Source organism: Hyaena hyaena, unplaced genomic scaffold (assembly GCF_003009895.1).
Source record: "Hyaena hyaena isolate Hyena2069 unplaced genomic scaffold, ASM300989v1 scaffold_2, whole genome shotgun sequence".
Taxonomy (NCBI): domain Eukaryota; kingdom Metazoa; phylum Chordata; class Mammalia; order Carnivora; family Hyaenidae; genus Hyaena; species Hyaena hyaena.
In genome coordinates, this window is record NW_024080634.1 from 7506428 (window position 1) to 7522505 (window position 16078).

General features: G+C 45.9%; 1 protein-coding gene across 4 annotated transcripts in view; it reads right to left on the reverse strand.

Moving 5' to 3' along the window:
* Positions 1–3798: 3798 nt before the first annotated feature.
* The window catches only part of ERG (ETS transcription factor ERG), a 112081-nt gene continuing 99801 nt past the window's right edge, over positions 3799–16078 (reverse strand). For all 4 annotated transcript variants that reach the window (XM_039229359.1, XM_039229350.1, XM_039229340.1 and 1 more), the window contains 4 exons: positions 14948–15016; positions 14314–14370; positions 13345–13392; positions 3799–5685 (listed from right to left, as the gene is read on the reverse strand). In XM_039229359.1, coding sequence (XP_039085290.1) covers positions 5165–5685; positions 13345–13392; positions 14314–14370; positions 14948–15016 — 695 coding nt within the window. In that variant the 3' untranslated portion in view covers positions 3799–5164. The remainder of the gene's footprint in view (positions 5686–13344; positions 13393–14313; positions 14371–14947; positions 15017–16078) is intronic.

Below are 16078 nucleotides of genomic sequence, written 5' to 3' on the forward strand. Positions count from 1 at the left end.
GAGAGAGAGAGGCAGCATGAGCAGGGGAGGGTCAAAGAGAGAGGGAGACACAGAATCTGAAACAGGGTCCAGGCTCTGAGCTAGCTGTCACCACAGAGCCCGATGTGAGGCTCGAACCTGCAAACCACGAGATCATGACCTGAGCTTAACTGACTGAGCCACCCAGGCACCCCTTAACATAAAGCTTTTCAGATGAGTCATGTTAAGACCATAAGACATGCTTTGAAAAAGGACCACACAGTGCCAGGGGGAGATGGAGCCATGGAGCACACACAGGGCTTCAGATACACGAAGTGACTGAATCATGGCTGGTCTTTTTGGCAATGTACATTTTAGGGAGGTTTGATTGACCAGAGGTGCTTAGAACAAGCGAGAAGACAGGCCACATAGCCATGGTATGTAGGCAGGATTCTAATATGGCCCCCAAGATTCCCATCACCTGGTGTCAATGCCCTACCTGCATAATGCCCCCTGCTGGAGTGTGAGCAGGACCTATGAATCTGATGGATTATCACTCTCATGATTCAATTATGTCCTGACAAAAGGAATGTTTCAGATGTAATTAAGGCCTCTAATGAGGTTAACTCTGGGTTAATTTAAAAAAGGAGTTTAACTTAGGTGAACCTTTAAAAGAAGGCTAAGAGATTCAACATGGAAGAGATTCTCCTGGTGGCCTTGAAGAAGCAACTGCCTTGTTGCAGAAAGGGCCATGTGGCAAGGACTCTAAGTGACCCTTATGAACTGAGAGTGGTCCCTGGTTGACAGCCAGTAAGGAAATGAGGCCTCAGTCCTACGACTGTAAGGAGACAAATTCTGCCAACAACCAGTGAGTTAGGAACAGGACCCCAGCTTATGGGGAGATCATCGTCCCATCTGACCCCTTGACTTCAGCCTGGTGAGAGCCTGAGCAGAGGACCAAGTTACACTGTGCCTGGGCTCCCAACCCACACAAACTGTGACATAATAACTGTGCCTAGTTTCAGACTGCGGAGTTCATGGTCATTTGTTACTCAGCAGTAGGTAACTAATACACATGGGGAAGAGTTATCAGTAAGGAGAAGAACGACTCAGAGGGCCTGTAACTCAATAGGATGCAGCCAGAGGCAATTGGTTTCCCTGATGGTGGATTTTCAAGTGACCACAAAAACATGTGTACTGGATAGAGATTTCCCACTGAGCATCACACATGGGGACACAGATTCTCTATCCGTCCACGGCAGTGGCTCCCAAACCTCAGTATGCATTAGAATCACCTGTAGGGCTTGTGGGAATCCATGGCAGGTCCCCACCCACAGACTTTCTGATTCGGAAGCTCTGGGGCGGGGCCTGACACTCTGCATGTCTAACAAGTTCCCAAGGGAGACTGATGCTACTGGCCCTCGGATCTCACATGGAGAACCATAGCTCCATGATAAACAAAGAAGTTCTAGTTACTTTTAGCATTTGATTTCTATGCCCAGCCTTTTCCTCATTTGATATGAAAATTTTTGACAAATTTGTATAAAAACAGGTTAAGGTAAAGAGAAGGAACTGAAATTGCTATATAACTTGGAGTAGTATGAAGTGTTTTTTATTCTCTGATCAGCCACCCGAGAGCTTCTATTTGGGTGGAGTTACTAGAGAACAATTAAACCAGTCTTAAAACACACACACACACACACACACAGGGGGCAGGGGGTGCCTGGGCGGCTCAGTCGGTTGGGCGTCCGACTCTGGCTCAGGTTACAATCTCGCGGTTTGTGAATTCAAGCCCCATGTCAGACTCTGTGCTGACAGCTAGCTCAGAGCCTGAAGTCTGCTTTGGATTCTGCGTCTCCCTCTCTCTGTGCCTCCTTTGCTTGTGCTCTGTCCCTCTCTTTAAAAAAAAATTAGAAATTAAAAAATAATTTAAAAAATTACACTGTATCCACAGCTAAAGTCCACTTGGGGGCATGGAGGACACCTGTGTTTTCCCTATCTGCCATCACCTCCCAGGTACAGGGCTTTAGGAGTCTATGCTGTGGCCACCAAACAAGGCCAGCCCCTCCCGGCCCTTGTCCCCAGGCAGCAGGTGCCTCAGCAGCACAGATGTTAGCAGGGACAGCACCTCCTCCGAATGCATCAGTCCCCACAGATGGCTTCACCATGGAGCCTTCGAGGCTTGGCGGAGGCAGCAGACTGGGAGCATATGAAGTCATGCCTGAGGTTTGGGAAAAGCAGGGATGCCATCTAGTACCCAAAAGGCTATGCCGAGGCTCCCACAAAGCCCAGAAGACCACTTAAGACAAAACTGGACAAATGCCTTGCTGGGAGAAGTGATACCATGTAGGAGTCGGGAGTGTCCATCAGGGCAAACGAAGAGATCAGAGGAGACAAGAAAGAAAAGTTCCTTCATGTAATTAATGAACATGAACTGGAGCGTGCTTGGAGTGAGATGAAGACAGGAGCAGACAGTAAATGTTATTTTGAGATGCAACCTAAGAATTATTTATTTGGGAGGACACAGCATTATCATGCCATCCCAAATCACCTCAGTTGCTCATGCTTGCTGTAAAGCTTGCTAATCATCTGGGCTGGGGTGGGTGTCAGAGAACCTCACTGAAAACATCTGCTAAAATTGAATATGCTAATTGGGTCTTATTTTTACGATTTTGCTCACGATATAATCTTGAAGGAGTGGAACGGAGTGATCATCCGAGCAAACTCGTTTTTCTATGCAGAATGTAGGTGTCCTTTACTCTGCACTTCCAAACAGAGATGACTGATCCTTTCCATTAGAAAAGTTTGGGTCACTCCAGCTGCCAACTTTCATGCTTTTATTGTTTTCCCCCCCTAAGGAGATACAGGCACTTTCTGGACATTTCCCAAGCTGCCGCAAAATGATTGATGGTTGGACTTCTTTTAATCCAAGTAATGCGGAGCGTCTGAAGCTTTGGTAATCAGATCCTACTGACTTTAAGACCACTGCCAAAACCTCCAAAGCACAGAGGTTTGGCAACTTGATTTAATCAGAGTGAAAGAATTACAAAGTGCAAACCAAGCCCCAAAACAGCTATGAAATGGGCCAATTCAGAAACGGACTTGGGCTAAGAAGCTGTTCGGTTTTGGCACCTCTCACTTGCTCTGCATCCCACCTCTCGAGCTGCTTTTGCCCTGGCCAAGGTTGGAGGCACGTGAGACACAGAGAAGAGAGATGTCGCGGGAAGCCATCGACTTTAGATCATAGGAACTGTGTCTGGAGAAAGGTCAGGCTCAGGGCTGGTGAACCCCAAACTATGGTACCCAGATCATCCTGGTTTGGGAAGATTAAGGCAAGAGTGGACCCGGCGAGACCTTCTGAAAGGGAAGCCAAATGGTCAACTTAGAAGCCATCCCTTGTTTCTGTAAAGTGAGAAGTTGCAGCTATCCGTGACATTTTCTTTATTAACAAGGATACAACAGTAGGCTGGTTCACGGTTCAACAAATGTTTTATGATCCTGGCCGGCACCGAGGGTGATCTGTGACCAGGTGCTTATCTGGAATTTCTGTCACAACCCCAGCTTGAGAGGCCTCTGCATCTGGCCACACACATGGAGGTTTCGAAGTGCATGAAACCCTAGGTTGTCTGCTCCAGAAAGGCTATGAGGAAGAGAAAAGTGAGTGAGAAGGGCCTGGAGAGGCCAACACATGGTGCGGTCGCCAAGCATCCCATGTGCTTGGCTCTTGCTTGCACACATTCGGCACAACATATAACCAGAACACAAAACCCAAAGTTCAGCACACACGTTTCTGTTAGGCAACTTCCAGTCACTCACAAAGTGCAAAGGCGGACTCCTGGATAAATCTGATTTGCCATGCTAGGCCAAGCTTGTTTTATTACATACATTCTGCATTCTAAGAACTAATAACTTCATATTGTAAACATTAAGCATACAGAGTTAAAATTCAAGGCCACATTCTATCGTTGATTGTCTCTTTTGTCGTGTATCTTTGGCTGGCCGAGATCAACTCGTAGTGTATAAATGCATAAGTTATATAATTATTATATAAAAAGGGGGGAAAACATTGGCTTGTATACTTCATTCTGACAAACGCACAGCGTTTGCGACTCGAAAGGAAACCTGGAGCCTCTGTCTAACCCAAACGCCTAGTTGGTTTCCAATGGCAGCATCGAAGAAGGCTACCCACCTCTTACCTGACCCTGTGGGGAACAGAGTCCCCCCCCATAACGATGAGGTCCCGAATGTTTCTTTTAAATATCAGACAATTCCAGTTAAATTTTTCTTTTGACAGACAGACAAACAAACAAAAAAAGAGAGATGCGTATTTTTGTTCCCGAATTCCACTCCTTCCCCCTCCTCCTTGACGTTCCTCTTAACACTGCATTTGGTAGAACTCTGACCAATGAACCCGCAAGTCTCCTGACTCAGTCTCCAGCCTCTGTGCTGTCCCAAGTTCAGTCTCTACTGCTTGACAAGTGTCTCTCCCAGCCCTGTGGCCTCCTTTGCTCCCTCCTCTCACACCTCCTCCAGCCCTCTGTCTGCAACCGCATGCTCACTGCTCACTGTCTGCACACGTCCTCGGCCCCACTGCCGGCCTCGGTTCCCGTAATCCTGTCCAGTGGCTGTGGCCCTTCCCCCAAGGGAATGAATCTGATTACACCCAAAACATCGCGTTCCGTGGAGGTTCATATCGACATTTGTCGATGGGCCACAGTCTCTCTCTCTTTTCTTTTTTTTTTTTGATATGTTTCTATTTTTAAATACAGGTAGTTTTCCTTAAAATGACACGTAAATGGTATGTTAGGTGAAGAGTGTGTTACCACTATTGCTGTGCTTGAATCCCCGTTTGCACGAGCAGGACCCCTAACTCTCCTCTGAAGTTCATATGTTTCTTAAGAACACTTTCTTTGGTTCTTTGTCCTTGTGACATCTTCATGCTTCTACTTACAATGTCTTTTATAAGGTTGGTCCACACGTGACGTGTTCACGCACGTCACATTTTCCGCATCCTCTTTATTCCTGTAGTAATACTTTAGTAAATCCCTCCCGTTAAGAGTCTTTGGATCTCGTCCCTGGCTTCCTTCCCCAGCGCCAGTCAAGCTTTTACATTTCTCTTGAGGCACTTTTGATTCACGTTCTCCGATAGAGTTGGTGGCGATTTCTTGGTGGTTGTATGCTGTTGGGAAAGGCCTCCCTCAGGTCGTTAGTAGTAAGTGCCCAGATGAGAAGGCATGTGGCTGCCGGGAAGCCTGGTGTTGGGGTATATGCCTCCAGTTGGTGAATTCCAGTAGGGGTTGGGGGTGGCAAAAAAATTGGATGAGGTCACAGGTAGGGCTGGAGGGTGGGGGGCCACAAAGTTCATCTTCTGTGGGTGGGCGTGGTAGGAGCCCATGTAAGGGAGGTCTGAGGGGTACTTGTACAGAGATGATTCTGGGGGGTGGGGTTGGAGAGCCTGGGCGATCCCGTGGAAGTCAAACTTGTAGGCGTAGCGCTTCCCGTGGACTTTGGTCATGATGTTTTTGTCATAGTAGTAACGGAGGGCGCGGCTGAGTTTATCGTAGTTCATATTGGGTTTGCTTTTCCGTTCTCCCCAGCGCCGGGCAACCTCATCGGGGTCCGTCATCTTGAACTCCCCGTTGGTGCCCTCCCAGGTGATGCAGTTGGAGTTGGAGCTGTCGGACAGGAGCTCCAGGAGAAACTGCCAAAGCTGTATTTGCCCACTCCCTAATGGGCGGGGAAGGAAACAGAACACCAGTGAGAACAGGTTCTGAGCTAACGGTGGTGTTCCTTCAGTGACCCAAGTGGGCGCTTGCGGCACTCCACACAGATCCCCTTAACCCGCCTGTGCACCTGTCCCTCGGCTGCTGGGGGTGGTGGCCGCCTTCCTCCCTCTTCTCCAGAAAACTGCCTTTGGCTGAATATGTGTTACTTCATCCCCTCCCTGCCCCCCAGGCAACCCCCAGGCTGCATGGCTGACACCATGGACCACAGGCCCCTCTCCTTGTCTCAAGGAGGGGCCAGCTCTGTGATGTTGTTCATACTCCTGAGCTCCTCGCAGAATCGGACCAGAGCAAGGTTCTGACTAAGGCCACCAGCCCCCGTAGCCTTCCCCCTGCCCTATCTGCTACACCCCGCCTGTCTCCCAGAGGCACACAATGCACTGATCGCTGGCACAAGCATCCTTATCCCAAGCTCTGTGTCTTGGGAACAGGGTCTTTGGAGAGGATGTCTGGTGACTGGCTGATCATAGATCCAAGCTCCTAACAGAATGCAAAGCATTTCTATGGGGTGAAGTTCAGGTTGGTCCCATCCATGTCTGATTTCCTTCCAAGCACAGCCAAGCCAACTTTGTGTTTCAGGGGCAAGAGGGTTTATTTTTCCTATTTTGCGAGGCAGAAAGTGCCATTATGTTGATGGCAATAATGACTTAACATCATTTATATTGGCCAGGTCAAATAAAATAATAAAAGTCATATTTAGGAAATGAACTTCTGAAAGTTGATGGAAAAAAATAGAGAATGGAAGTAAACACCGTTATTTCTAACATAACATTTTGCTGGCACCCAGAAAGCAATTCTGTCAAAACTTTTCCTAGAACAGAATTAACCCACTCAAAATGAGGAAGTTTAGAAAAAAAGTTGGCTCTTTTTCAAACCAGATCACCTATTTCCAGTATTTAGGCAACTGCGTCGTAACGGAAATCCATGGGCTGCCCTCGCATTGCGATGCCAGTTGTGTTCAGAAGTTTCCAGAAGAAAGCCTGCAGCAATGAGTGACTGCAAGCCCTTTTGGGGAACCAAATGAGACTCTGCCTCCGTCAGTGAGATCTCACTTAGCTGGGGGCACACAGGCAGAATTTTTTTTGACCCCATTGGAGACACATGGATGTGCCTTTCAGGCTTTATTAAGTTTTGAGAAAAATCCAGGCATATCCTTCCAGCCACCATGTTACACTGCTTAAAGATGACTTATGGCGCCCCCTAGGAAAGGAGCCTGTAAATATCGACAACAGTATTGAGCACAGGAGGAGTGAAGGTGTGCTGAACACATTTTAGAAGCTTCGAAAGTAAATGAGAGGTATGTCTTTCCTCCCAACCTCCAGCTAGAGCACTGTTTGGGGCTTATACCAAAAAGATTTCTTTTTTAATGTTTATTTTTGAGAGAGAGAGAGAGGAAGCACGAGTGACAAATGGGCAGAGAGAGAAGGAGACACAGAATCCGAAGCAGGCTCCAGGCTCCGAGCTGTCAGCACAGACCCCAACGGGGGGCTGGAAGTCATGAGCCGTGAGAGCATGACCTGAGCAGAAGTCAGACGCCTAACTGACTGAACCACCAAAAAGATTACTTTTTATTACACGATCCGCAAATACCAATAGATGTGAAAAAAATGATTAAGGTAACTTTAACTGACAACTATTTGAGAATTGATGTCATGTAAAAATTAATTATAATTTTTCCCCAAATCCATCCCCCTAGCTAATTCCCTATATAAACTGCCCAACTCATAAATCCTGGTTTCCGCAGTGACTCTATGGAAATGGGTATATTTGTGAATTCATCCGTGCACTAGCATCGTGAGAAAGGTCAGCCTCTTTTGAATCTGTTCTCGAAAATTCCCATTTTCAGTCTACAACACATTTGAAACCTATTAACAGCTTGTCGTTCACCTCATTGGAAGCCTGTGCTTTTTCGGAACCACATACTCAAACTGTTCTCAATCAAGTTTTGGTGGCCCCGAACATCTCATTAATATGCATTTGAACAAATATGAAGAATGGTATGAGCAAACCATCTGGTTTTAGTATACATATTGTAACCAAAGGATTACTACTTGACAAAAATTCCATCTATGACCTGGGAATAGGGGAAAACATGGATTTTTTATTTAACGGCCCAACATATGCTTCAACATAAACATGTAGAGCTGTCTGAAAATAAATATTCACTGTCAATGTCCTCCCACAGAGAAAGCAATTCCGCAGAGTGGGCATAAATACACAGACCTTCCCGAATAGCCAGAGTGATCGTCGGTATTTATTCAAACCTTGGCTTTGCTCCTAGGAATCTCCCCCTTGCCCACTTCCTTTAGAAACCTGCATAGAGAGAACGAGTGGACAAAAGTGGTTGACTCTTGCCTGCTTCTGAAGCCCTAGAAAGTCAGACATCTAAATGCACGGCCAGAAATTCAAAGATGAGCGATTTCTTACTTGGCCCTTTGGCCCATTAACCTTAAGACACAGCCTCTTGAGTATTTCAAGGGTCTATGAGAATCAGAGATCTATACACTAAATTCATCACCTTCCAAACCTGAGAACAAAAGCAAAAATGCAATATCAATTACTGTTTAAGTAAATGTTATAAAATGCACTGTCATGCCCAGGGCATTAATTGTTAAATTTAATACTCCTAACAAAAGCCCTTGGGTCTGCAAGATAGAGCAGGTTTTCTTGTGAAAGAGTTGTTGCATGGCACAGACGCACTGTGGCTACTGAGAACTCTGCCAATGGTAGATTAACTGAGTTCCTTGTGGCCACAAATTTTAAAAGCAATTTATGAATACAAAATCATGTACTGTGAGATAAAAGTGCATTTTAGAACACAGAGAGGGGAAAGCCAGACAAGAATACCTAAGGCGTGGGAAGCCTAAGAGGGGCTTGGGCCGTTCACTGGCCAAGCCAACAAAAGGGAGGTTCTTAGACTCAGGATCTAGCATCCGGAAGCCTGGCCACCTTCCCCTCATCCATCGCCCTCCTTTGGGAAAACCTTTCACAACTGTTTTCTCACCCTGTCTTGGTAGCAGCTTTGCAACATCAGTAAGGAGTAGCTACTTTTACCTGGATAATTGTCTAGGGTAATTAACTGAAAAGCCAGGATTGGTGGGTTGGCTGCCTGCCCACAGGAGAGACCAATGGGATAAAGAAAGGAGGAAAGGAGGGGTGCAGCCTGGAAGAGAAGGAAAGTCAATCCTTTAATTTTTAGGGAAAAAAAAAGGTCTCTTAATGCAACAGAAAGAGAAAATAGTAGCAAAGAAGTACAACTGAGCAGAAAAGGGCAAAACATCTAAAAGGTTTCTAAAGCACAGAGAAAAGCAGAGCTGGGAGTGACTCAGAAGCTGTGGGTTGAGTAGGAGGGGTATCCCTGGAGCGGGGCTCAGGGCCCACCACCTGATGGGAAATAAAGCAGAGAGAGGCCCCCACGCACCACAATGGCAGCCATTTGGGGCCACTTTCTGCTGTAGCCAGGCACGCTGCAGAGACAGTGGGGGGCAAAGCCTGGCCCCTCTACCATGCTGAGCCCCAGGCAGCCAACACTGGGTGGGGGGGAGGTTTTGCTCCAGGCTCAGTATGGCTTAGACAGGACTTGGTAGCGTACGGGGCAGAATGGTGTCTGGAAGCACCACTTTGGAATTATCACTGCCTCTGCTGAATCTGGGTCCCGGCGCGGATGGGATCTTGGGCAGCTCACCCAGCGTTCTGTGCCTCAGTGCCCCCATCTGTAACATGGGGGTGATGGTAACGGTATCTTGCCAAGATGCTGTGAGGATAAACTCAACATGTGAAGGGTCTTACCATGATCTGTTTGAGCTGAAAACAAGCTTTTTTTTTTAATGCTCATTTATTTTTGAAAGAGAGAGAGTGTGGGAGGGGCAGAGAGAAAGGGAGACAAGGTCAGAGTCTGATGTGGGGCTTGAACCCACGGACCATGAGATCATGACCTGAGCTGAAGTCGGATGCTTAAGTGACTGACCACCCAGGTGCCCTGAAAACCAGAGTTTAAAGAGAGGCACACACCTTGCCTAGAGCTACAAGATGACAGAAGGAAGCCAAGTGCCCCTCCCCGTGCACCCCATGTTGGCTATAGGAACTGCCAATGGTGTAGTCAGGGCTGGATGATGGCCACTGAAGGCCTACTATGTGCCGACACCATTCTGAACACTTGTATTTATTTAATCCCCTCAAAAATCATGAGGTAGCCCACTTCTGAGATGAGGACATTAGAGCCTAGAGAGGTAGAGTGACTCCTCTTGCCCTACATCAGCAAGGGTTGGAACGCAATCTCCAAGCTCAGACACCAAAATCCCAGCACGAACCACTGGTTTCAGGCCTGGTGTCTGCGCACACCTCTCACTCCTGAGTCCTCCGCAGGTCGTCCTTTCCCTGGGCCTAGGGTTTTCGAGGTTCCCAGCGGAAGACTGGACACTCCTACCTTCTAGCCAATGGCAAAACATCCCTAGAACTGGTCTCTGGGTTTGCATGAAGCTGGAAACAATCCATGCCCACCATTAAAGAGAGTCCAGTTAGCACCAGGTTGGGGAGTGGGGAGCACTGAACGTAACCCAAGAAAGTGCCTTCGTGGAAAGGCAGCTACACTTCATCAGAGATGCCACATACATGTTTAGCCATTCTGATGTGACATGAAGGAGCTGTGTGGCTCACATGTGATCCATGAGGGAATCATACAGGGATGAGATGCACCTCTCAGCAGGAGACATATGACCTAAAGTGCACATCAAATGAGTATCTGGGACAGGGACCTTGAGATGCGGTTATCCTCTCGGGCATTTATACACTACAATATCACCTTCCCACTTAAAATGATTAAAATGATTGGGGCATCTGGGTGGCTCGGTCAGTTAAGCATCCGACTTTAGCTCAGGTCATGATCTCACGGTTCGTGGGTTTGAGCCCTGAGTCGGGCTCTGTGCTGACACCTCAGAGCCTGGAGCCTGCTTCAGATTCTGTGTCTCCCTCTCTTTCTTTGCCTCTCCCTGCTCACACTCTGTGTCTTAAAAATAAATAAACATTAAAAAAATAAAAATTAATGATTAAAAACAGTTTGCATTGTACAAAGAGCAAAGGCAGCAATTTGAAGTGGCGAAGGACTTATTGATCAGAGAATGGGAAAATAGAATCAAAGAGGAAGAGGTATTCCTGTCCACAGAAAGACAAAAGACATTCGGGTTTGCAGGGGAGAAGGCCAAATGAATACAAGTGACTTTCGTGCGGCTGGAGAAGAGACGGAGAGGAGCTTAATTCATTATCAACTAAGTAAAACACATCTTTGCCTTCAAGCCCCTAGTTGGAGTTTGCCATCTTCTCCGCCCAATGAGGATGGTCTTAGCGGAGGTCATCATCTTCCCCATGCCCAGTGAAGATGGTCTTAGTGGTACAAGGGACTCTCTTTTGCTCCCAGTGCTAGACCTGCTGACCTACTATGGACTGAGACATTTTCCCAGCACCTAAATGGTTGTAGAACTCAATGGAAATCCTTCCTTCCTATTCTCTTGGCCCCCGTTCTCCAAGACCCTCCTTCCTCCTCATGCTTCCTCAGAAGTGGTGAAGGGCAAGAAAATAAAACCAGACTCTGGAGACGGAGAATCAGGGTTCAACTCCAGCTTCCCTTCTCATTGGCTGTGTGACCCAGGGAAAGTTACCTAATTTCTCTGGAACTCTGATTCCTCTTCTGTAGGATGAAGATAATAGCCTCCTGAGGCTGTCATATGGATGCACCACAGACTAAGGCGCTTGCCCGGGCATTACACAGGGTGGGAGCTATGTGATTGTTATTTCACATGATTGTATTACAGCCCCCAGAATGCTTCCGCTTCTGTTCCTCTTTCTAATCTATCCTCAGCGCTGCTGCCAGATCCGTCTTCCTGAGGCATGACTGATGATAGTAATCTCTAAACACAGGAATCATTTTCATTTGAACAGTGATGGAGCAGTTCTAAATGGATAGCTGAGCCCAGGGATTGTGGGGCAAAGGGGAGGTGCATACACCCAGGAGCCTTGGCTACCAGTTGGATGCTCACTTGAGAGAAAAGAGTCTGTGGCCCCACAGGTAGCAGCAGTGTTGCAATCACCTGTGTTCATTTCTCCGCCAGAATGCAAGGACTTTGAAGGTCAAGAACAGTATCTCTTTATTCCTCGCATTTGTTTATTTAACAAGTAATTTTTGAGCACCTGGTCTAGTCCCCAGGGTGTAGAAATAAACCAAACAGTCCCTTCTTCTTTTTTAAAAACTATTTTAAAAAATATTTATTCATTTTTGAGAGAGTGTGAGCAGGGGAGGGGCAGGGAGAGAGGGGAACAAAGGATCTGAAGCAGCAAGTCCAATACGGGGGCTCGAACTCACAAACCGAGAGATCAGGACCTGAAATGAAGTCGGAGGTCAACTGGCTGAGCCATCCAGGCGCCCCGGAAACAGTCCCTTCTAACTGCTCAAATGCCTAAGAGGGATTTGCCGAACTAGTTGACATTACCTCAAATGTAATGTCAAGGCTAAAGATACTTGATAATGATGCTATTTCGTGTTCTCAAAATATAGATTCCCTTGTGGCAACGTATGCTGCTCAAATCTGAACTTTTCCGTTTCCAACCTTATTTTGGCCTCTGTGTCTAGGAAATATACATTCCAGCTTGTACTTGCAATATGCCTGTGTCATCTTGGCATATGAATGTGCTGTTGAAAACCCTCAGCATATGCTGTGAATTTCTGAAGTGGACGCCAGCACAGCTGGTTCTGATATGAATACAAACAAACACAATAATTCAGCTGGCACCGAAATGTGATGATAGGTGACGATGCTTGGCAAGGTATGGGTCACCAGTGGGCCAATTAAGAATCTGCACTTTCTTCTAGCCTCTAAGTCCAAAATCAGACTGTTCATTGAAGATGATCCTACCTTTGAAGCCTTCTGGTTGGAATTAAGGTTCTCCTTTTTAAGACAGGATTTGATCCGCTTTTGTCATGGGTTGAACCTTGTCTCCCCCCACCCCAAAATTCATATGTTGGAAGCTTAACCCCCAGTATCTCAGAATGTGACCTTTTTTGGAAATAGGGTCTTTACAGAGGTGATCGAGGGAAAGTGACATCAGGGCAGGTCTAATCCAATATGATCTATGTCCTTACACAGGGAAATCTGGACACAGGAACGCACATAGAGAGAAGACAGGTAAAGAGACCCAGGGATAAGTCGACTGTCTCCAAGCCAAGGAGAGAAGTCTGGAACAGCTCCATCCTTCTTGACCCTCAGAAGGAACAAACGCTGCCCGCCACGCAACATGGTGACTTTGGACTTCTGGCCTCCAGACTGGGAGATGGTCAATGTCTCTTGTCTGAGCTCCCAGTTGGTGGTGTTGGGCCCGGCAGCCCTACACAACTGATACAGCTTACATTCAGTGATCCCGCTCTTTGCTGCAGCTAAAATCTTACTTTATACCATGACCCATTTTTTTTCTCACTCTCGTAATTAATCCAGTGAGATCTAAGCTCCACTTTGTGTAGCCAGAAGGATGTCACAGCCATACAAGTCAATCTTTCAAAATAGCCACTGCCAAAAAGGTAACTTTGTTAGGGGCAAAACCACCAGCATTCTCTCACCTGGATTTGCAAGGCGGCTACTTGTTGGTCCAAGAATCTGATAAGGATCTACAACAAAAAGAAAAGAAGTCAAATCCCAGAGACCTCGTCGTGACCCGGTATGAGGTCACTGCAGGTATAATATGCCCCACGTGTGTTTCCAGATTTCAGAGTTCACGTGTCCCCCACAGCAAAGCCATCTAGCACTACTCTTGTATTGAATAAGAGGTCACACGGGACACCTGGGTGGCTTAGTCGGTTAAGTGTCCAACTTCGGCTCAGGTCATGATCTCACAGTTCTTGGGTTCAAGCCCCACATCAGGTTCTGTGCTGGCAGCTCAGAGCCCGGAGCCTGCTTCAGATTCTGTGTCTCCCTCTCTCTCTGCCCCTCTCCTGCTCATGCTCTGTCTCTCTCTGTCTCAAAAATAAATAAAACCTATATAAAAATTTAAAAAAAAATCTTAAGAGGTCACATGGAGTCTGAGAGAAGTTTTTTGCTAAAGACCTCTTCACTGGTGGCCAAGCTCAGATCTGCCCTGAGGTTCTCGACACCTGGCTCTCTCATGCCAGGACACAAATTGGGCAGACATGTGCTATGTCCCTGTGGGGCCTGAGGCTGTGCTGGCCATCTTCCTTAGCACACTGGCAACATCAACCTTCCACTGCGTTCCACATCAGGCCTGGCATGAATGCTGACTTGCTGCATGCAGCCTGAAGGTACAATTAAAAGGACTCATCTGTCACCAAGAAGGGCCATGTGTGCAAGCAGAATGTTTTCTCCATATTTAGTGCATAGATTTTGGAAATGTCTTAGCAAAATTTCGAGTTATCCCTATTGCATAGATTGATAATTTGGTCCATATTTTATATACTGAGCCACGATAAAGAAGACAAAATCACATTAAGTTCATTTAGAAGTGACACATCTTAGACATGTGCTGCTAAATCTACTTCTTTTCGATCGCCATCAAGACATTCCCTGAAACATACCTAACTGAGGACGCTGGTCTTCAGTTTTGGGCACTGCGGAAGGGGATGGCTGAGCAGCTGAAAATCCAAAAATAAAAGAGAATGTTAGTTATAACTTCTATTTGGCCACATCTTTGATGTTGTATCATCATTCTATGGATTATCTTAGCGATTAACATAACAGTCTTACTCTGAGACTAAGCAGCATTTAATGGCAAGAAAATTTCCTTTCCACAACCCCCAATAAATAAAAAAACATTGCTGGGGTGCCTGGGTGGCTCAGTTGGTTAAGCGTCTGACTTTAGCTCAGGTCATGATTTCATGGCTTGTGAGTTTGAACCCTGTGTCAGACTCTGTGCTGACAGCTTAGAGCCTGGAACCTGCTTCAGAGTCTCTCCCTCTCTGCCCCTCCCCTGCTTGTGTTCTCTCTCTCTCAAAAAAAAAAAAAAAAAAAAAAAAAAAAAAAAAAAAAAAAAGAATAAACTTAGAAAAAAAAGAATGATTTCATTTAAATCATTGCTCTTTTCTGTCAATGGAACGAACATTTGAGGCTGATAAAGTGTAGATTCCTTGCAGAAATCAGTATGTGTTCCACTAATGGTTATCTCCTACCTCGTGACAAGCAGATTCAAGCAAGAGCAGCCAAACACTGTACCTTTTGACTGGGGGGTGGGGTGGCCGTGACTAGTCCAGGCTGATCTCCTGGGTGGGTCATAAGGTAAATCTGCAAAGACAAATACAATGACTGAAAGACCAATAATTTAATTTTATAATAGATATTTTGTGTGCTTTTTGTTTCGTGTTCATTAGAATAAGTATTGTGGATGAAAATCCAGTAATCCAGAGAAATACCCAACCTGTTTTACTAAGAAATCATCATTTTGTTCATTTTATTGATCTAACATTTTCATGCATTGATCTGAAAACTCTCATTGAGAGAGTGTAACAGAGTTTTCTGGGTCTTCTAAGGAAACTTCCTATTACCACAGGTCAAGATCATACAAAGAGTTTCTTATTACCTACTTTGACTTGCTTCTGCCTAGAACTGATCTACACGCAACTGTTTGTTACCTTCATGATGCATCCAGAACAGAGGTTACAAATTCATTTAAGTCCGATTATGTCCACCAATCCGTGCTCAAGTTCTGCCCCTAAATCCAAATGACACCCCTGATCCTTCCTCTTCTTCTTTGGGATTGAGCATGACCTTCTCATCATCTTATCTGCCATCTGCTTCTCTCAGTCACCCCTCATTTTCTTTTTATAATCTCACCCAGTTATATTAAATCAGTCTCAACAGTCCAGTTATTTCTCCATGTAAATTATCTACTAGTTCTCTTTCTCTAAATGAATTTAGAATTCCTTTAAAATAATTGCATGTGATCAATTGCAAGACTGAAACGATATTGTCTCCACAACATGTTAACCATGACTGTAAGAGGTTAAGCATATGCAATGATTTCTTTATCCATAACATATTGTCATTTGTCTCAAAGATCTTCAGTATAGTTTTGCACATGCAAATTTAATGACCATATTTCCCATCCTCAGTGCAAGCTCTATTAATAACTATAAAGACTCTAAGTCATTTCAAGGTCCTTTCAAAAATATATTCCAGAACTGGGGTGCCTGAGTGCCTTGGTCGGTTAAGTGTTTGACTTCAGCTCAGGTCATGAACTCACAGGTTCGTGAGTTCAAGCCCTGAATCGGGCTCTGTGCTGACAGTGCAGAGCCGGCTTCAGATTCTGTGTCTCCCTCTCTCTCTGCCGCCCCCTGCTCATGCTCT